The 21852-nt window shown below is 39.5% G+C and overlaps 2 protein-coding genes across 7 annotated transcripts; one reads left to right on the top strand and one right to left on the bottom strand.

Moving 5' to 3' along the window:
* Positions 1–329: 329 nt before the first annotated feature.
* On the bottom strand, positions 330–3755 carry pars2 (prolyl-tRNA synthetase 2, mitochondria). Of its 2 annotated transcripts, none has more exons than XM_031899839.1 (2): positions 3380–3755; positions 330–1857 (listed from the first exon to the last, which is right to left on the bottom strand). In XM_031899839.1, the coding sequence occupies exon 2, from the start codon at positions 1843–1845 to the stop codon at positions 445–447; it is 1401 nt and encodes a 466-aa protein (XP_031755699.1). In that variant the 5' UTR covers positions 1846–1857; positions 3380–3755; the 3' UTR covers positions 330–444. The 2 variants fall into 2 exon arrangements, with proteins under 2 accessions (XP_031755699.1, NP_001120088.1); NM_001126616.1 differs by having other exon boundaries at positions 335–1857; positions 3616–3665.
* On the top strand, positions 3695–15820 carry ttc4 (tetratricopeptide repeat domain 4). 5 transcript variants are annotated; one of them, XM_002931432.5, is made up of 11 exons: positions 3695–3806; positions 6380–6496; positions 7194–7305; positions 7653–7814; positions 9832–9909; positions 10413–10537; positions 10924–11010; positions 11802–12013; positions 12315–12396; positions 14075–14157; positions 14401–15820. In XM_002931432.5, the coding sequence occupies exons 1-11, from the start codon at positions 3714–3716 to the stop codon at positions 14507–14509; spliced, it is 1260 nt and encodes a 419-aa protein (XP_002931478.3). In that variant the 5' UTR covers positions 3695–3713; the 3' UTR covers positions 14510–15820. The 5 variants fall into 5 exon arrangements, with proteins under 5 accessions (XP_002931478.3, XP_004914075.2, XP_004914076.2 ...); XM_004914018.3 differs by having other exon boundaries at positions 3729–3806; positions 6377–6496; XM_004914019.4 differs by having other exon boundaries at positions 3761–3831; positions 6377–6496.
* The last annotated feature ends 6032 nt before the right edge of the window (positions 15821–21852 follow it).

The following is a 21852-nucleotide window of genomic DNA, read 5'->3' as shown; positions in this document are numbered from 1 at the left end:
AGGCAATGTTTAAAGGCTTGAAGTGTATAATGCAATAGTAAATAGTTGTCCCTGACACTATATTTTCTTTTAAAATTTCTGAATCCCCAGAACAATTTGTATAAGATCTATAACCAACAACTAAATACATTCTCACATTGAGAACATACTATATGTTTCTATTATAGAACAGTGTGATAATTACACAAGATGATGCCTATTTTTTAAAAAAAAGAAAAAGAAAAGCTGAACAGGTTTTCCATTAATACAAACTTCATTTAAAGTGGTGGAATTGCTTTCTTTGGTATGTAAATCTTAAATCAGTGAAATTTTAAATCCTGACTCATAGACCATGTCAAATGAATTGTCTTTTATTTGTACCTAAATATAAAACCATAAATATGTGACATTTGTTGCATTTCTCAATGGGAGACCTGAAAATTGTCATTTGTATTCAACAAATATTTAGATTACTTTCACCCTCTGTAAAAAGTCAATTACACCTTCTCTAGAGAAAAAATGCACTTCATCTGTGTTATGACTCCTTACTTCAAACAAAGATGGGGTCTCTAAAGCCTTCTTTCCAACAACAATGATGTATGGGTAACCTGTCATATGGGCTTCTTTAACCCGTTTACCAATTGTCAGATAACTCCTATCGTCCAAAACAGTCTCATCTCTAAGCCAAGGAACTGACTGTATTATCTCATCGTAAAGTGTCTCTGAAATAGTAATGGCTTCTGATTCTTTGCTCCCTTTCTTTGGGGAAATCAGACAGACCTGATAAGGAGCAATAAGTCCAGGCCAGTGAATATCATCTTCTTTGCTTAGAACTTCTAAGGAAGCTGCTAGTAGTCTTGAAACACCAATTCCGTAACAACCCATTTCTGCTATAAAAGGTGTTTTCTGAGAATCATAGCAAGTAGCCTTAAAAACATGGGAATATTTAGTGCCAAGATAAAAAGTATGTCCTATCTCAATGCCTTTAGTCTCTTTTAACTGCCCTGTGCACACTGGACAGTTCTTTTCATTATGCTGTAATAGCTCCACATTGGCAGAGAAGTCACAGCTCCCACATACCAGTAACCTGTCCTCCCCAATATTTGCAGGCAGGTGGAATTCATGAGACATTTTTCCCCCAATATTGCCAGTGTCTGCTTGAACTTTTACAAAACGAACTCCCAGTGCCCTAAAAATGTTTGTGTAGGCATCACACACATTTCTATATGTCTCATACGCTGATTCGTCTGAAATGTCAAAAGTATACATATCTTTCATGTAAAACTCTCGGCCACGTAACAAACCAAAGCAAGGTCTTTGTTCGTCTCGAAACTTTCTTGTTATCTGATAAAGAAGCAAAGGAAGTTCTTTGTTGTTAATGCCACCCTCCGAAGCAACAAGGTGTGTGACAGCCTCTTCATGAGTAGGACCCAAGCAGTATTCCTGGTTATGCCTATCCATCAAACGGAAAAGTTCTTTTCCCATTAAATCCCACCGGCCACTCTGCCTCCACAGGGCAGCCGAGCTCAGGGTTGGCATGTCAATCTTCTGTCCACCAATATCCTGCATTTCTTTGTCAATCAAGCGGATCAGCTTCTCCATGGCACGTACAGTGAATGGTAAGTAGTGAAAGCAGCCAGGGCTGGAGGGACGGATTAAACCTGCCTTGATCATGAGCTTTTGGCTCTTACTAGTGGGTTCATTGGGTTTGGCTTCTGTTTCAGAGGCTTTTACCTCCCAAAGACTCCTAGGCTGGTATAGTCGAGACAACAAGCAACGTTTTCCTTTAGCTGAAACATGATGATTTCTGCACGTCACTATGTGTGGCAGCAATACTCTGCAGCATGACCTCAACAACATCACCATGGCAAGTTATTCCTTAATGAAGAAGATGACAATTACAAAATTAGTTTAATCACTGCCCTACAATGTTTCTAGAGATTTTGTCTACTATACTTGCATTGCTTAACTACGGTATGTTAGATTTCAGGGAAAGCAATTTATTTTTTGTTCATGGTGAGGTGCTTTAGACTTATCTATAACCATTAGTCTACATATGCTGTAAAGTAGATTTTAAAATTAAGACCATGTTAGGAGTCATTTAACTTCTGCACCATAGTGTGCAAAGTGCAATTTTTGACGCAATCATCACCCATAGTCAGGCTAGTCTGACTAAGGCATTAGGGGTAACCTAGTCAGTCAAGTGTGCAAGGAAAACTGGGAACAGGAAAACATGGCAGCGGATCAACCTGTAGAATACCCAGGGCTGGTGCACTTTTTAAAGAATAGGAGCAAAGGTTCATAGTAACAGGTATTGAAGTGACTGGCACTCAGGGCTACAAACGGGATAAACCCTTAATTGAGATTTTTATTGCGGTAGTGGCACTACTGCAATAAAAATCTCAATTAAGGGTTTATCCCGTTTGTAGCCCTGAGTGCCATTGTATTACGGACAATATTGTATTTTTGGAGGGTGCCGATCCCTCTGGCAGTGAGCACCGGGCGTCTGTTTCTTCTGGAGAATTAAGGGTGTGCGAGGAAAGTCTTTGCTGTAGGCTATTGAAGTGACTGGCGTCACTAGGGGGTGACTAACAATTTGGCACCATGCCAGTAAGTGTATAGTTTTAACCCTACATCTGCAAGGGGTGAACACTACAGAAGAAGGTGCTAGGCAGTTTTTCCTATTACCACCCCACATTTTTCAATAGGCTTAATTGATTTCTGAAGCAGCAAGACTGCTTATTTAGCGTTTTCTAGTAAGATAAATTTACACAAACTGAACAACATTAATTGAAACACAGATTTTCAGCCTAAAATTTTTACAAAGAGCATATGTTCCAAACTGTGAGGGTGGACCCTTAGGTAGGGCCAGTGCCTTGGTTGGGCAGGGGGTGCAGTCTAAAAGCCAGTCAGAGACTCAACTGGATAAAATGTCTGTTTGTCCACTTAAGGCTAATGCCAGACAAGGCGTAGGGCGAATATTTTCGGGCAAGCGGAAAAGCGCTTGCTCAAAATTCTGTCCTACGCCTCCTACATGTGCCTGCACCCAAATGAATGAGATACGCTCAGGTGCAGGCACATGTAGCCGTTATACGCATGAAAACACAAGACTTTCAAACTCTTGCCAAAAATATCCGCCCTACGCCTTGTCTGGCATTAGCCTTAGCCTAAAGACTGTAGGATGCCCATCTGGAAGGCCATTTAGTGGGACACACATTTATTTGATATCCTAGGTATTCTTGGATCCACGCGTCTATCCTTGTGTAAAGGCAGCCTTCATAGAACAATGCAAATGTGATTAGTGTTTTTCTGACCACTTTTGCAATAAGCATTAATTATTATATTTTTTTTTTACATAGGTTTAATAATAGCTGTTTTTTTAAGTTACTATTCTACAAACCTTGTTTGCCATTTATAAAGTGTTCTTGGTTATACACGTACCCGAAGTCATATTGGATATAGTTTTATAATTAAACATAATAATATCTTCACGTCAGTACGTGAATAAATATACTGGTACTAGTCAGTTAAGCAACGAAAATAAAAAGGCTAGGGAAGAAGATTTAGAACAGGAACCGGAGCCTGTAAGTAACCAGTTCGCTTTTCGCTAGACGTATGAAAGCAGGAAAACCATACCGCCCAACTTTTCCTAACACAGCCCGCAGTCCCGGGTAGCTGGTTAAAAGTCCCGCAGCGCTGTCACTTCTATCCCCTTGACTCCTTCCGGGCGGCTAATGATGACGCCACAAGTCTCATCTCGGGTGACGCCTACACATGTTAGCGTGGAACCGTTCCACGTGACCGCCTTGGGGGCGTGGCGAGCTTGGGTAGGTATATCAGCGGCGCAGAAGGGTAAGCGGTTAGTTACACGTGGTAGGGGAACAGCGGGTGTGATGTGCCAAGTTATTCTACTCTCTTCGTAGAACCTACTTTTGTCAGGGGGAAAGGGTATTGTTTTAGTTTGTGGTGGCTGCCAGTCCTGCCCGCTGCCCAGGGGCTTCCTCACTGACGCTCATACCTGTGCCGTTTAGTTGTCAGGCAGTAGCCCAATAGCTTCCAATAAAGTCTTTATACCCAGTAGTTTATCAGAAGCTTTTTTTCCGCTCAGTGCTTTTACTTGTGTAAGAAATAAATATACTGAGTTTACATTACATCAAAAAATATAGTAGGTATTAGTATTAGGTTTAGGGAAGTGTAGGTTTTACAACGCCCAAAGTGTTTGGACTCTTTAGTTGGGGGTCATCATTAGGGCCAAAGTACGAATGGAAAAAAAAAACAACTACTTTTTCCTGGTAGTACTTGCAACCATAAGAGCATCTGCTCCTAAAATTTAACCAAATGTACAATTTTAACAGTTTTAACTTGTTCTGGATAATAAAAAGGAGACTTTTTTTCTGGTTGCCAACAATGGCTGCCACCATCATAGCATCTTCACCCAACAACAGGGCCGCCATCAGGGGGGCACAGGGGGGACAGTCATCCCGGGCCCGGACATTTCTAACTTTAAAGGGGGCCCGGGCGTGCTAGAGTTTTCTTAGCTCGGCCCCCCTTTAATCGAGTCCGGGCCCTGTCACTACTGGCGTCCGCCGCTATGTCCCGCTGCTCTCCGCTCCATCTGCGCTTATATAAGGTTGCGCCCCGTGCGTAGTGACGTCACACGCACGGGGCGCAACCTTTATAAAAGCGCAGATGCTGCAGACAGCAGCGGGACATAGCGGTGGACGTCAAGGAAGCCGGAGGAAGTAGCAGGGGGACCGGTGAGGAACTGAAGGATGCTTGGGGGAGCTGAAGGATCTTTGGGGGGGGCCTGGAGGAAGCAGGAGGACACTGGGGGGGGGGAACTGGAGGATGATGGGGGAGCTGAAGGACCTTTGGGGGGGCTGGAGGAAGCAGGACACTGGGGGGGGACTGGAGGATGATGGGGGAGCTGAAGGATCTTTGGGGGGGGCTGGAGGAAGCAGGAGGACACTGGGGGGGAACTGGAGGATGATGGGGGAGCTGAAGGATCTTTGGGGGGCGCTGGAGGAAGCAGGAGGACACTGGAGGGGGGAACTGGAGGATGCTTGGGGGGGCCCTGGAGAAAGCAGCAGTATGCTTGGGGGGGGCCTGGAGGAAGCAGAAGGACACGGGGGGGGGGAATTGGAGGATGCTTGGGGGGCCTGGAGGAAGCAGGAGGACACTGGGGGGTGGGGACTTGAGGATGCTTGGGGGGGCCCTGGAAAAAGCAGCCGTATGCTTGGGGGGCCCTGGAGGATGCTGGGGGGGAGCCGAAGGACACGGGAGGAAGCAGTAAGCAGCGGGGAGCGGGCCATAGTATGAATAATTTGGGGGAGGACCAACAATGTTTTAGGGGGGCCCTGGTTACCAATGTTTTAGGGGGCCCTGGCTACCAATGTCTGTGTGTACTTTTTATTGATGGGAGGGGTCACTGGGGGAGGGGCCATTGGGGGCGTGGGAGGGCCTAGAAAATTTAGTTGTGAGGGGCCCCGTGATTTCTGATGGTGGCCCTGCCCAACAATGAATAACTTAGTCTTGGTCAAAGACCTATGGCAAGAGTAACAGCTGCAAGTAGGGAAAATATAAAATGTAAGCATATGCCCATGTCTTGCAGTGCATCTAATATAATGGATAAATAGTACCTAAAACAAGAGGGGGCAAACGTTTTTCCCCACAGCATTTATACAACATTTTTGATGCTATCCTATAGTCACTAGTCACTGTCCAATCTCAAGACCACAAACCCAGCAGCTAAATGGAAGGGCTCCATTCCATACTTATAGGCCTTCTATGCTGAGTATATTTGTTATACCCTTGCTTTATACAGATCCACTCTTGTCCTTCACTGTGGTTACACATCCCTCATTTATCTTAAACCATTGATTGGTATCTAGCAGACTCCTGTACATTTTTGCAATCTATCATTAGCTTATTCTGGGAACAAAAGAAGCATGATCTAACTAGGTTTTGTCTTAATCTGTGCGCAACTAAGTCTACTGTCATCTTCCATTTTGTTAGAAAGCCTTCTAGCTTCACAAACATTCTCATTTTGCATATGGAGGTCAAATCAGGGTACATAGATGAACATGGAATATTGTACTGCAATGTGCTGAAAATGTTGTGCCTGATATTCTTTTTATTTGCCTGGTTCTGTAGAGCGTGTTTAGTTGCATATTTGGGGTAGTACCAAGATAAGTGTGGCAAAAGTTACCACCTGGCTCAAAAAACAGATGCTTTTCTAGCTAGAATAAAGTGTTTGCATAGTACTTATGATTATTTAATAATATCTGTCAGTTGATCAGTTAGGAAGTTACTTATTTTTTTGTACTTGATTGAATTTTCCTTTTAAACATTTGCACATTCTGTGTACCTCTGTTAATGTACTTTTCTGTAAAAACAGTAGAATCCACTGATAATGGATCCAACAGACCAAGAAGATGATCATGTTATGGACCAATTTATGGAAAAATTTAAAACCCAGAAATACATGGGTGCATTTAATGAAGACACCTGGGAGGAGGTAAAACAACAGAAAAAGTGCATGTGTAATTATGTCCAGGTTTAATTGGAATGACATTTACTGAGCTCTTTATTGTTGTATTGCTATAAATAGTGCTGTCAAAAGTCACACACACATGCAGAATGTCCACTTTATAAATTACACTCTATTTTATAAATATGATGTACTCATGAATAAACTGGAGACATTATATATACATAAATGTTATTGCCGATGTTGCAAAAGACATTTCTACTGTAAAGGTATAGAAATATTGAAGAAATATTGTTTCAAATCTGGCACTAGAAGCTGGTGGAAGAATTCATTTGAGATCTTCCTCTATAGACATAACAGTTGTAGTTGATGATCTGGCAATGATAAATCTTAATGGGGATGTATAGTCAAAAATCACAATCCTTGTGTGTATTATTTAGACCAAATGAAATAAATCTGCTATATAAACCCATTAAAAATTATCTAAACTTTTTAATTAGAAGCCTTTGTATTTTGCAACTTAGTCGCCCGTGACAAGGGAGATTTGTCGCGGGCGACTAATCTCCCCGTGTGCCAGAGCCCTTACCCTCTGATTTTTTTAGAACAATATCTTTACTGTACTTTACTATCTTAGGGCTATATATAAACATTGAGTTAAGATTGTGATATAATGTAATAATACTTATCCTGACTTAACAAAAGGTTTCTTCTTTATATGGTTAAGGAGTTTGACAAGATCCCAATGTTCATGAAAAAAGCCCCTTCTGAAATTGACCCCCAAAAGGCTCCTGACCTGGCTTGTCTTCAGTCCATTTTGTTTGATGGGTCCCCTGAAGGTATTGTGAATGTATCATGTTATGTTTGTGTGGCAGTAAGGTAGATATGAATTTTGGAAACTAAAGAAAACTAATAAGGAAGAAAAAAAAAAACAACAGAGGCATGTGCTCTGGGAGCAAGGGGTAGGGTGCAATCAGAGGGGATGTATTGGATTGACTGAATGGCCCAGAGGGCATATGGAACAAGCAGCAACAGATCAGACACGGACTGCAGGGGGCTAGTAATGGGTGAATTGGCCTGAACATTGTGGGTTTACCTGTCATTTGGACTGTGAAATAGTTTTCTCATACTCTTTCTATTTTCTTACCTTGACGTCATTGAAATAAATTGAATGTTTGTGTTGCAGAACAAGCAAAGTCCTATAAAGACGAGGGCAATGAGTATTTCAAAGAAAAAGCTTACAAACAAGCAATCACGTCATACACAGAAGGCATTAAGAAGAACTGCAATGACCAAGAATTGAATGCCATATTGTACACCAACAGGGCCGCAGCACAGTTTTATTTAGGTACAAGAGATTCCATGGTTTAGGACAGAAAATATCCTATTCAGATGGTGCAGCAGCATTGTAATACTGTTCAGTTCTGCTATTTTCATTTGAATTATTTTTATTGCTGATCATGTTTATCTGCATTGATTTAGATCCTCCCTTAAATTAGGGATGCACCAAATCCAGGATTCATTTTTTTCGACCTTATTCAGCAGGATTTGGATTTGCCCAAATCCACGTGCCTGGCTGAACTGAATCTAAATCCTTAAAATCACATAACTTTTCATCATATAAAAATGGAAGTTGAAAATTTTTCACTGGGCATGGTTCTCTTTAACCCTTCGGTAGCTCAATTTCCATATGCAAATTAGGATTCAGTTCATATTTGCCCGAATCTTTCACAAATGATATGGGGTTCGGACAAATTCCAAAATAATGGATTTGGTGCATCCCTACCTTAAAAATGTATTGTAATATATATTTTATTATTTTAAATATTACCCTGTATTTTGTCATTTTAATGAGTTGGATTCATGATTACTTGAATATATGTCTTAGTCAAATATGCTTCCTTCTTGGAAAAGTCCTCATCTATTTCAAGCAATGTAACATTCCCGAACATCCCTCAGGCTCATAACATTCTGCAGACTTAATAACATCTGTAAGGGCAAGCACTGATGTTGGGCAGCTGGTCTGGCTCGTACATGTGCTTACCAGTCAATTCCAAATGTGTTTCATAATTTTTTAGTCTGGGATTTATGCAGGCTAGAAAATGTATTATATAACAGACTCAGAAAATCATTACTTTATAAAATTTACTTTTCTATTTTTACTATTTCTGTAGCATGTTATTGTATGTCATGACAACAGAAATAAGGAGCTTAGCCCAAACCATGAAAGACAACTCCAGACTATCATTCTTCCACCACCAATTTTTACAAGATTTACATTTGGTGGCTATACATATAGACAGGTAGCATTTTCCTGGTAGCTGCCAAACCCAGATTTGTTCATAAGACTGCTATACATTGAAACACGATTACTGTGAGTCCAATTCTGGTGTGCTTTACACACTCCAGCTAAAGTTTGCAGAACTAACAGTTGACAAGGGCATGTCTAGCAGGGCTGACATAAAAAATGATTTGTTGGAAAGATGGAATCCTATGACAGTACCATGTTAAAAGTCACTGAGCTCTTTAGTATGACCCATTCTACTGCAATTGTATGTCTAAGTAGATTGCATGACTGCATGCTTAATTGTATGCATCTGTAATTAATAATCGTGGTGGAAATAGCCAAACACATTAATTAGAAGGGGTGGCCATATACTTTTGCTCATGTAGTTTATAAGCTTACCCACTTGCATTTTGCTTCAGAAACTTTTGTATGTATTATACTCTAGTGATATCTCTCAGTACAAATCTTCAAAGAAGGTAGTGTGTGCCTGTCTTAATTCAAGGGAAACATGCCTGTTCATATGTTCAGTTTATTTCCATTCTTACATATGTTACATTATTGTTTCACAGTATATTAATTTGTTATCCAAAATTTACAAAAAAAATGTATGTAGTCATGACCCACCAATGTTATGTGTTTTCTGGGTATCTGCAGAAGTGGATATCAGACTTTTATATACACTTTTATACTGCAGAAGTGGGTGTCACTTTTATGTAAACTTTTATATGCAGAGAGAAGATATCACCTATTTGTTATATTACAAGTGGTAGTCGATGCTGAAAAATGTTTGATGTGAATGATGTTTAATCTGTGTACTGTGGCATATGTTGGCACAATAAAAAAAAAAAAAAGGATAATAACGTTTAGTCAGGTTACACTGGTCACCCACATTATTTTTTCTTTCTCTTAATTACACCCATGATCCCTCAGTATAATATATAGTATATATATATAATTTTGTGTAATTTTGTATAATTTTGTATTCTGTAAGACTGTACAGCGCTGCGTAACCTTGTGGCGCTTTATAAATAAAGTTATACATACATATATATATATATATATATATATATTTTTGCAGGTAATTACAGATCTGCTCTTAATGATGCAACTGCAGCAAGAAAACTGAAGCCGGATCATTTAAAAGCATTAATAAGAGGTAGGAAAATAGAATACTTGGGAATAATTACTGTGCGTTTGGTCTTGTTGACTGTTAAAAACCTGTATAAAAAAATGCTAGCTATTAATAACAACATGTATTACTTAATTAGTTTAGTCTGATTGAAAAATGCTGTATGTAAAACTGCTGTTACCTGATCCCATTTTTACACAGATTTTTCATACAATCTTTTTTACCAGAAATTATTTTCCACATAAATTTGTCCTACTGATAGCAGCTCTGGAGTGGAATAACATAATAGAGCAACATCCAGTATTATTCTTGCATAATCAGTGATAAAGAGCTAATTATATTATTTAGTTTCTTGATGCATGGCATTAATTCACTCACTGTGACAACAACAGAGCTTTATATATAAACTGTAATTCTTGCATTAATAATTTTGACAATGTCTAAAAATTGCTTCAGATCTCTCTCCACTGAATGCCATGGAATATGCTATAGAATAGATAATTATAGACATAATTATTCTTATTTTGCAGGCGCCTTGTGCTATGTGGAAATAAAGAACTACACTGAAGCTGTGGAATGGTGTGATGAAGGGCTAAAGGTCTATCCAAATGAGAAGAAACTGTTAGAAACTAGAGCAAAAGCTGATAAACTGTTGGTAAGGAATATCAGCAATAATTTACATTATCTATTATTATTTTGGGTGTTTGCTGCATAATAAAAAGTAAATATTTAGTTGCCACTCCCTTGCATGTAAAATGACTACAATGCTACACCTCCTGCTGACTTCCTCAAAATTCTCAAAATGATTTTGTGTTAGTGTTGCTGGTATACACAACTGCTTTGCAGCTTTCCTTTTAATCTGTGCTGCTGAAGTTGCACAGGACATCAGTGCTTTATAGGAAAGTACATTATTAGCAATGATTGCTGCTGATACGCTCAGTAGATTTGCAATTTGAGTATTACATGTATCTGAAGTCAGAGAACTTCATATACATTTAGTAACCCTTAACTGACTGTAAATCTTTTTTGTTTTTCTTGTAGAGAGCTGCAGAACGAGATGTTCGAAAGATGAGGCATGCTGAGAAGAAGAAGCAGGCCCAAAAAGAATCCCTGCTTAGTGCCTTGAAGGTAACTATCTGCAGTGTGAGCTCTCACTGTATGCAACTTTTTAGCTTCAAACCTAGACTCCTTCTCAAGCAAGCCTGAGGCTGGGTATTATGGATTTACCTTCATTGCTACACCAGTAGCAGAACACATGCACCTCTTAACTGTCCAGCACTGTATGGATTCTAAACTGACTTACTGTATTGATGTGATTTATAACATTGCAGCCTGTTTGTATATTTAAAGGACAAAAGAAAGGGTAAGGCACACCCTAGTGAATATAATCCAAACACCATGCACACTGGTCACTTGTTCTTCTTAGATTAGTTCCTTCAATACTGCTCCCGTCTTTAAGCAATAATACACCAAAATCAGTAATTTAGAAAAATGTATCACATGCGCAGGACTTCACTGGTACAACTTTAATTTTAATTTACACAGTCCAAATCCTGCGTATGTTGTACCTTTCCCTTAATAATTGATTTTTAGTGAATATAACCTCAGACCCTGGGCCAGTACACCTCTTTGCTAAAAAACACAATGACCAGGGGTACTGTTATACTGAGTACTGCCATCTTATGTCCAGGGATCTCCTGCAGCTGCCCAAGGTTGCATGCGCAGAAGAATAAAATTGAAACTTTTAGCAGGCATGTGCACGGCTTGCGGTTCTTTGTCCTTAAATATGTCATTCACAGGGTTTTATTGTTTCTGATTTGTAGTGATTTCCTTTGATTTGTTTGCATCACTCACAGCGCACTTTTAAACAGTTGTTTGCATATTATCTGAGCCCTATTAATATATTTCACCTTCTACAGGATAGAGGGATCAGGATTCATCAGCAACCTCCAGGTGAGGAAGATGAGCAAGAGGAGGGGATATTATTGCCATTTGATACACTAAGCTCAGAAAATGCCACTGGAGCACACGTATTTCAGGATGAAAATGGCCGACTGAACTGGCCTGTACTTTTCTTGTATCCAGAGCACGGACAGACAGATTTTATATCTGCCTTCCACGAGGATTCCAGGTAATGTACCTTATTGATCACTAGGTGGCATAAAAATAAATCAGTACCTGTGGTATTCTAGCTGTTGTAAGCAACGGTAAGCATCCAGATATTGGTTGTTTGCCAGTAATTGTCTTGGTACTAACAAGTCTGTATTGTATCAATGCTGTTTCATAGATTAGTTTATGGTTTGGTACATCCATTTTGTGAGAAACTATGTCACAGTGTATTAAAAAATATTTCATTAAAGTGTTGAGTTTGTGGTGTTCATTTAATGAGTCTTTATTTATCTGTCCAATCATTTTATCTTGTTGTACTTTAGGTTTATTGATCATCTAAATACAATGTTTGCAGAATCTCCTCCATGGGATGAAGACCAGAAATACTATGCTGACAGCCTAGAGGTGAGCAGTTAAGGTCCCTTTGAAAGACAGAGACATAAATGGATTCATATGTTTCCTGCACTTAATGTGTGAGGCACCAATGCAGTTTGCCACCAGTTCCAAGATTACCTGTGGATCAACCAGACACTTTAAAGGAGACACATTGTGTTACACCCATCTTTTAATATAATGTTCCTTCTTCATTACAGTGTGCAAGGGGGAGGGGGGGATAAAAGAAACCTTTTAAAGACATATTACCTCCAAAGATCATCATTGCATGCATTAGAGTCTAGGCTTAAATAAGGGGTTGGGTGTTAGCCTCTTCATTCTCCCACAGGATTGATTGACAACCAGTACTTTTTTAGGTACCATCTGTACACCATTATACATTATTCTGGTAACTGCACTATCCACACTTCCACTTTTGTTTCCCCTCTTATAATGTTCTCACTACTGCACCTAAGGGTGAAGATACACAGAGCTACTTAGTAGCAGCTACTTGTCAGAGCTACTAAATGCCAGAAAATATCCTGCTATGGACAATACTGAAAATTGCCTCTGCTAAAATACATGTAGAGACAGTTATCCATAAATGATCAGCATGGTCTATTCCTGTAATCATGACAGTATCTGCTACTAGTAGCTCTGTGTGTCTTCACCCTAACAGACAAACATAGCAGCAATGGTGCGGCTAGTTTATTTAGTTAATAACCACAGGTGGTCAGAGTTAAATCATGTGGTTTTGCATTTAGGAAAGTGTGTGATCCGAACTATCAAAAGTATTTTATTACTGGCTGAATTAGTAGGCAGGCAGGCAGTGTCACAGTTTTTTCTTAAAAACAAAAAATTTCCAGAATGCATATTTTGGCAATAGTGACAGCATGTACAGAACTAATCAAAAAGTGAACATCATTAATAATCCCAATGGAATGGAAATTAGCTAAATTGCAAATACTTCCATCATGCAATTCTCCAAATACCGAACCGAATCTGAATCCTAATTTGCATATGCAAATTAGGCCAAGAAAGGGTTCACCAGATCCACTGTTTAATTTCTGTCTAATAATCACCATGACAAGACTAAAGGGAAACACAGATCACACTTTGATGCATATTGCTTGCATTTAGTTTCTGAAATCAGGCAGCATTTTGCCTGGATATTCATCATTGCTTTGAAAAAAGGCTTAAGTCACTTCTCTTAGGTGATCTGTCATCAGGCATTGAAAACATAACCACACTTTTTATATCATACCCATAGGTGTTGCTTATACAGTTTTGTAAAACAGACAGTGTCAGCACAGTAATGGATGACTAAAAAAGACTTAATACACAATATTTTTTAACATATATTTTATGTCAAACTTTTCTTTAAGACACAATGTTACTGATTGGTTACCAAAACGAAAAGGAGGGGGAAATAAATGTTATTATGGGTTCTGGCAAGAAAAAAAGTTGGAAGGGGTGGTGGAAGACATGTACAGATGCACCAAATCCACTGTTTTTGGATCTGGCCAAACCCTGAATCCTTTGCAAAAGATTCGGTCAATTACCGAACTGAATCTAAATTAGGCCAAGAAAGGGTTAAAGTGCACGGTGAAAAATCAGCCGAATCTGAATCCTGTTGAAAAAGGCCGAATTCAAAACCAAATCATGGATTCACTGCATCCCTAGTTTTAACTAATAATCTCTTGTTTGGCAGGTTTACTTTGAAGATGAAGAGTCCCAGACCTTCTATCAGGTGAATCCTGAAGCAACTTTACTTGAGGCAGTACAGCACAGGAGGTGAGAATACAATGTACCTGCATACCTGTGCCGCATATGCCATCCCATCGGCTATTTACATTCAAGCCGGTGGGATGGCATATCGTGGATATTAGTGCGACTAATCTCCCTGTCTACCACGGCCCTAAGGTTGTGCAGCTATTGAATAGCTATCACTGGTGCTAGATGTAGTTTGTCAGTTTGCACATCACAGTTTAAGAATTGATTTTATTGCTCATGTTAATTATGATTTGTTGTCTGCAGATTTCGAGTGAAAGCTGGAACACCATCATTTTTAATCTTTGCAAAGAAATCAACATTTTGCATTGATTATTTCTCCAGTAAGAAAGTTTATAGACTGCCTTCAGCATAGCTCTGAAGCTGAAATAACAAACACTTGGCATAATGGACATTTGACTATGTAAATGAAAATTAGCTTAAGAGGCATTTTGTGAAGAACATTGAAGACTTTGTTAATTTTATTCAGTGAAGCTGAATGGAAACAATCATTTTGATCTCCTGTATTCAACTTTGGATTTAAATTCTTTGCTGGCTGCTCACATGACAAGTGTTACATATTTCCTGTGCTATTCTGGATCAATTATAAGATATATTATATGATCATATGAAATGAACCTGGTTATTGGAGTTTTCCATGATTTCTGCTACCAGTTGGTCTTTACCAGTACAGCTAATTCTGAAATATGCAGGGCTGCATTTATACAATTCATACCTAGAGAGGTTATTATCTCTGGTAAGTTTGTTTGCCTCATCACTGTATTTACATTGCATTGAGTAGACCTTGGGCAGGATGCTAAACATACTGAGCTGGCTGAATTCTTTTCTTGCTGCTCGCATGACTCGCAATGCAGTACAGAGAGGTAATCAAATTATAATACAAGAAGTAGTGCTGGCTAAGCCAGTTTTGGGGACACTTTAACTAATATAGCAGCTACAGCAGGTAAGTGTAGATGCAGGTGGCAGTGACTACTTTGCCTGCATATGTGAAAAAATCACTGTAGTCAATGATGAGGATGATAAAATAACAGCATACTAAGAAATACAACCTAAATTTTGAATGGAACCATATGTAACCATGGTTTTTGTTTCTACCCTACTACTTATGCAGTTTTCCCCTTATGTTCTATATTTTTCTGTTCTGCTCTTTTTTTGTTGCCCTTTTATTATTTTCAGTTTTACTCTGCTTCTTTCTGTCTCATTTTCATGCTATTTTTGGCTGCTTTCTGCTTTATTCTCTTTTGTCTTTTTTTAACCTTATATCTTGTCTTTTACTTGGTAGTGTCAGTGTGGGCAGATAACTTTGCAGGGGTGCCAAAGGCCAAAACAGAGCTTACACACTGATCTTTACCAAATTGCTTAAGTAATTATAAAAATATATTAGTGTGCTACAATCTTGGTTATCCAATCAGCAGTTATGGTTTGCTAGTCAGTGTTATTACTTTTTTAGCTCAGAAACACTCAAAAGAGCATTTTCAGAGCATTAGCTCGCAGCTTTGCTTGTGTGCATTTTTCATTCAATCAACAGTAGATTTGGTCAGCGGTCACAGAGGTGCTTTTTCGCAGGCTGAAATACATAATTTTAAGGCTGTGATAGAATGTGCTGGGAGCATCCAAAGCAAAATGTTGTATGTAATTCAAATAAAGACGATATGCACCCCCTTTACATGTTGCGCTGTGTGGGGTGTTCCAGATCCATTTAGCGAGCGTGGGGTTTATGATAGAATCGGGTTTGCTTCTAGCCATTTTAGGGTTTCCTCTGGTGAGATGAAAATGTAAGCCCTTGTGTTGCATGCATGATGTATATATGAAATGGCTCATAACAAACGAGTCAGACCATACATAAATCAACACTAAGGGGCAGATTTATCAAAATGTGAGTTTAGAGCTTAATACATAAAAACTCACCCATGTTCTTTTCATTCCTATGGTATTTTTATAAGTGTGTTTATCAATGGGTGAAAGTTAGAACTCACCATTTAATAAATACGCTTCTAAAAACCACATAGGAATGAACATGGGTGAGTTTTTATGTATTAAAAGTATGGTGGGGTTTGTAACAAACTTTTACTGGGGATACTATTAAGAAAACAAAAATTAAATAGAAACGTTATCTAATGGATATAAAAAAAAAATAATTCAGAAACTTTCAGTTAAGAATTCTGTGCTGTTTCTGGGACAATCAAATATTTAACCTTCTATCAATAGGTGTTACAAATTATTAATGAAGAGACAAACATTTAGCAGCATTTTACAGCTGAGAGTGATACAGAAATGGAACTCCAGTATAAACTGCAATAAATGGCAGATAGGGTCCAGCTCATGAGGACTCCTCATAAAGAGAAATTTGTGTGATTCTCTGCAAAAAGAAAGTGTTCAACCTGAGTGACTTACTTTTCCAGAGTTAGACAACAGCTTGTGCATCCTGTTTTGGGCCATTTCCTCTATTATATATAGCATAGAACATGAGGTTGAAAAAAATATGTCTATCAAGTGCAATTGTTTGTCCAAGAAACCTACCTAACTGCAGTTGATTAAGAGAAAGCTAATGCTTCGCATTAAAACAAACTATATTAGTTAAAGGGCATGTGAATATTAGCCCTATATGCAGCATATATCACTTGCATTATAGACTCTAAATATAAACATCACTCATACCAATATTAAGGAACAGGATCATATTGATATATGAAGCGCCTGTATATCGAGTAGAAGTAACTTAGAGAGGTTTAGTCTATTATATATTTATAAACTGGAATTCATATGGTAACATATTGATTGATTGATTTAGTATATTTATGGATTTAGTAAATTATTTTAGTGTACTATATATTGTGTTAAGGGGGCTTATATCTTTGGTTGGCTTTAACAAAACTATAAAGTCAAATCTATTTTTTGGATTTATTCAACTCATTTGAAATTCATGGTAATACAAAATTGCAATCACTAGAGGGCACTCTTTCCTAGCTCTTACTGTGCATAACAAGGATCCCCAACCTTTCTTACTTGTGAGCCAAATGTAAAAACACAAGCATCATAAAAGTTCATGGAGGTGCCAAATAAGGGCTGTGATTGGCTATTAGGTAGCCTCTATGCACACTATCAGCTTACAGGAGGCTTTATTTGGTAGTAAATCTTGTTTTTATTCAACCAAAACTTGCCCCTAAGTCAGGAATTCAAAAATAACTACCTGGTTTGGGGGAACTGAGAGCAACATCCAAGGGGTTGGTGAGCAACATGTTGCCCAGGAGCCACTGGTTGGGGATCACTTGGTGTATAAGATATTGAACTAGAAAGGGAAGTTTGAGAGCAAACTTCATGTTGGGTTGATGTCACTGAATGGGCTCTGACCTTGGACCACAGTTATATAGTAAAAAACACTGTGCAAAGTTTGGGAACCCTGGTTTCAATAGTGTCTGAATGGCAGCAACTTAAATTTCCCCACTGAAAGTCAACGAATGACATCTGATTGGCGGATGGTGGCTCCACCCCCTTTTTCTAACCTGGAACTGCCAGTGACTAGTTACCCAGTGACAAACTCTGCAAAGTTTAGGGACCCTAGGATTAATAATTACAGAATGGCAGCATTTTAAATTTAAATCAATAAAATTCAATGGATGAAATCTGGCTGTTAGTGGCCCAACCCACTTTTCCTATTTTTGTACTGCAGTCCCCCAGTGACCAACTTTGCAAATTTTGGGGACTCAGGCATAAAAATTGTGAGACTGACAGCATTTTACACTTCACCATTGAAAGTAAATAGGTGAAATGTTATTGGCTGTTAGTGGCTCCGCCCACATTTTTCTAACTTTGAACGGCAAATACCCAGTGACTAACTCTGGAAAGTTTAACAACCCTGGAATTAATATTTAAATAATGGCATCAGTTTAAATATAAACCAATGAAATCTAATGGGTGGAAATAAATTTGCTGTTGGTGGCTCCTCCCACTTGTTCTAACCCTGAATATGTAGACATCCAGTGACTGACTTTGCAAAGTTTGGGAACCCTGACATAAATAGTGGCTGAAAAGCAGCATTTTAAATTTAAAAAAAAAAAATCAATAGGTGAAGTCTGATTGGCTGTTGGTGGCTCCATCCACTTTTTAAAACCTAAAAATGCAGTCCCCTAGTGACCCTGGTGTTAATACTGAGAGAATGGCAGCAGCTTGAATTTCCCCATTGAAAATCAATAGTTAAAATCTGATTGGCTGTTGGCGGCTCCACCCAGTTTTTCTAACACTGAACCGCAGTTACCTGGTGACTAGCTCTGCAAAGTTTGGAGACTTTAGTATTAATATTTAAAGAATGGCAGCAGTTTAAATTTAAACATATGAAGTGTACAGTATAGGTGAAATCTGATTGGTTGTTGTTGGCCCCGCCCACTTTTCTAAACTTGGAACATAGTCACCCAGTGACAACTGTGCAAAGTGTGGGGACCCTGACATTAAACATGTGAGAATGGCAGCAGTTAAAATTTCCCCACTGAAAACAATGAAAGAAATGTTACATAGCTACATAGTTAGCTTTTGGCGACCCCGCCCACTTTTTCTAACCTTGAGTACAAAGTCACCCAGTGACTGACTGTGCAAAGTTTGCGAACCCTGGCATCGAACCAATATAATTCAATAGGTGAAATCTGATTGGCTGTTGGTGGCCCGCCCACTTTTTCAAAACTAAAACTGCAGTCCTCTAGTGACCAACTGTGAAAAGTTTGGGGACCCTGGGGTTAATACTGTGAGAATGGCATTCTCCATTTAGAGTCAATAGGTAAAATCTGATTGGCTTATGGTGGCTCCACCCACTTACAAAAATACAAAAAACCTTAAATGCGTAGTCACCCAGTGTCTGACTATGCAAAGTTTGGGAACCCTGGCAACAAACTAATAGAAATCAATAGGTGAAATTTGATTGGTTGTTGGTGGCTCCGCCCACTTTTCAAAACTAAAACTGCAGTCCACTAGTGACCAACTGTGAAAAGTTTGGGGACCCTGGGGTTATTACTGTGAGAATGGCAGCAGGTTGGATTTCCGCCAAATCAATAGATAAAATCTGATTGTGTGTTCACAGCCCCGCCCACTTTTGGGCATCCAACAATCATCATATTTTCATTCAGGCTGAACCCATGACTATGTGATTCAAGTTTGGGGAGTGTAGCCTCAAAGCTGTAACATTGGCAGCAGTTTCAATTTCCCCATAAAAGTCAATGGGTGAAATTTGATTGGCTGTTGCTGGCCCCTCCCACTTTGGGGTCATCCAACAAATGTTGCTGTTTCATTCGGGGTGACCCCATTATTATGTTATTCAAGTTTGGGGGGTGTAGCTTCAAAGCTGTAAGTGTGGCAGCAGTTTGAAAATCTTCCTTGTCAAAGTCAATGGGAAAATTGGGGTGTTCGGAGCGGCGCCACAAAAAGACGGGGGGTGGGATCCCTTAGAAAAGCACAAGCAACCTGCCCCACTATAGGGCGAAGAAGTGTGGGGAGTTTGGGTGTTGTACCCCTAAAACTGTAGGAGGAGTAGCATTTAGAAAATGGGGGGGCGCTAAGAATAAGAAGAAGAAGCGGAAGAAGAAGAAGCAGAAGAATAAGCCAAAGTGGAAGAATAAGCCAAAGTGGAAGAACAGTATTTCAGGGTTTTTAACCCAACACAATAAAGTAAGGCTAAAGTACAGACTGAGAGCAGGGTTTCCCATTTCCCTGCTGCAGACTTGCTCTGTGATTTACCCATTATCAGTCCAAAAGAACATAAATCCTGTAACTTTATTCCACTTTTCAATCCACTATGGTCCCCCTCTGTGAAAGTATCTTGTCTTGACTCCCACCTTCTGTAGGTACAGGGTCGGACTGGGGGGTACAGGGCCCACCAGGGCTGCCGCCCCAGGGGCCCTGCACCCCCCAAGGTGCCTCCTCCAGCTGCATCCCCCACAGGGGCCCCTGCCGCGCACCCCTAAACCCCCCCGCAGGGGCCCCTGTCCGACGTCCTCCCCTGAACGCATATGTGAAACGCGTCAGGGGAGGACATCAGAGGCCAGAGGAAGCAGCAATAGGGTCAGGTCTGGGCCGCTGGGGCCCACCGGGTATTCTCCCAGTGTCCCAGCGGCCCAGTCCGATCCTGTGTAGGGAAGGTGACTGCCTCCACAACCAGCTACAGATCTGTCAACTTATCGAAGTGCAAATCTGAGGAAATCGCAGCGCATGTCTGTCCTTCACGCTTTACTCCTATGCTGTTTCTGCACATTGAACACTGATTTTATTTTCTTAAGAAAACTAGAAAAGAGGAAGCTAGAAAACCAGGGAAATGAGGCAGAGTGATGGGAGACTGGGGGAGGGAGTAAAAAACAGGTAACTCCTGGGAGGATAGGGGGGTTGACAGGTCTGCAGCTACTAGAGGCCTCCACTAAACCAATTTTTGAAACCCAACACAAATCCACATTTCAACCTGCTTGGCCCGCTACCCAACCCGCAACTGCCTTATGTGCAACCCGACCCTGTGACTTCCATTAAACAGGAAGTGCTGTTGCTGCAGAAAGTGAAGGTGAGGTAAAAAAAAGACGTTTATAAAAGGCCTAAAGGAGTAAAATATAGATAATATAAGAAAAGAAATGTAGATAAGGCCCACAACCTGACCTGTAGAGCCACATCTGAAAATTTTACCCATAACCCACAGGGCACCCTCACCCTTTTTTTGCGGGTAACCAGCTTGTACCCAACTCACTGTAGGACTCTACCAACTATCTTAAAGGGATTCTGTCATGAATATTTATGCTATTACAGCACTGACAAGATCATTGAGGATACTGGCTGCCTGCTTGGGCTTTGGCAAAAACAGTGGGTCAATATACAAAGCGAGGAAATCTGCTAAAACCAAATAATTACCCCAAATTCTTGGGCTGCTGGAATAACATGTGACTTTTCCATGAACAAAATATTCTTTATCCTTCTATAAAATCCCCTTGTGCTTGTATATCATTGATTTCATCTGTTTAGAGTTCACATTGAAGATAACAAGGGAGCCTCTGTTATTCCTTTTAACCTCAGTCACTTCCAACAAATACCAACAAATCTTGCACTATACTCTCTTTCTATAAATCTATTTGCCCATTCTCCCAATCTTACTTTATGTCTATTCCCATTTGATACAATTTTTAACCCATACAAACTGTATGGAAAATGCTTCTGTAAACTCGGCATGCTAAAGGGGAACATGCACCTTGAGGAATACAGATCAAGAATCAACTTGCTTTACTGAAATATAGTGGCAAATATCTGGATAAATGGCAGCATATTTTGAATAAAGCAAAGTTTGGACTTTACCTTATCTGTAACCACAGATAAGGAAAACTTCACAGGAACAATCTTCACTTATCTTCATCTTATGCTGAGCTCAACAATTATATAAAAAAGATGCATATAATGATATGAATGCTGAATTAAATGCCAATGTTGAATGATTCAAGAGTGACATAGACAGAAATGGAAGCCTAATACAGGTATGGAACCTGTTATCCAAAATGTTAGGGACCTATGGTTTTTCGGTTTTCTCCATACCTTAGGTCTACAAAAAAAATTAAACATTAATTTAAACACAGTAGGATTGTTTCGCCTCCAATAAGGATTAATTTTATCGTAATACCAAGTACATGGCACTGTTTTATTATTACACTTGAAAAAGGTTATAATATAAAAATTGAATTATTTGAT

Source organism: Xenopus tropicalis, chromosome 4 (genome assembly GCF_000004195.4).
Source record: "Xenopus tropicalis strain Nigerian chromosome 4, UCB_Xtro_10.0, whole genome shotgun sequence".
Classification (NCBI taxonomy): Eukaryota; Metazoa; Chordata; class Amphibia; order Anura; family Pipidae; genus Xenopus; species Xenopus tropicalis.
The sequence above is the reverse complement of the archived record's forward strand: the minus strand, read 5'-3'. Positions and strand labels throughout refer to the sequence as shown.

Bases quoted from the DNA above. Each gene is read 5' to 3' on its own strand.
- pars2 (XM_031899839.1), bottom strand. From the start codon at position 1,845: ATGGTGATGTTGTTGAGGTCATGCTGCAGAGTATTGCTGCCACACATA.
- ttc4 (XM_002931432.5), top strand. From the start codon at position 3,714: ATGATGACGCCACAAGTCTCATCTCGGGTGACGCCTACACATGTTAGC. The intron at 10,538-10,923 runs GTAAGGAATATC...TTTTTCTTGTAG, and splicing joins CAAAAGCTGATAAACTGTTG to AGAGCTGCAGAACGAGATGT. The intron at 12,397-14,074 runs GTGAGCAGTTAA...CTTGTTTGGCAG, and splicing joins ACTATGCTGACAGCCTAGAG to GTTTACTTTGAAGATGAAGA.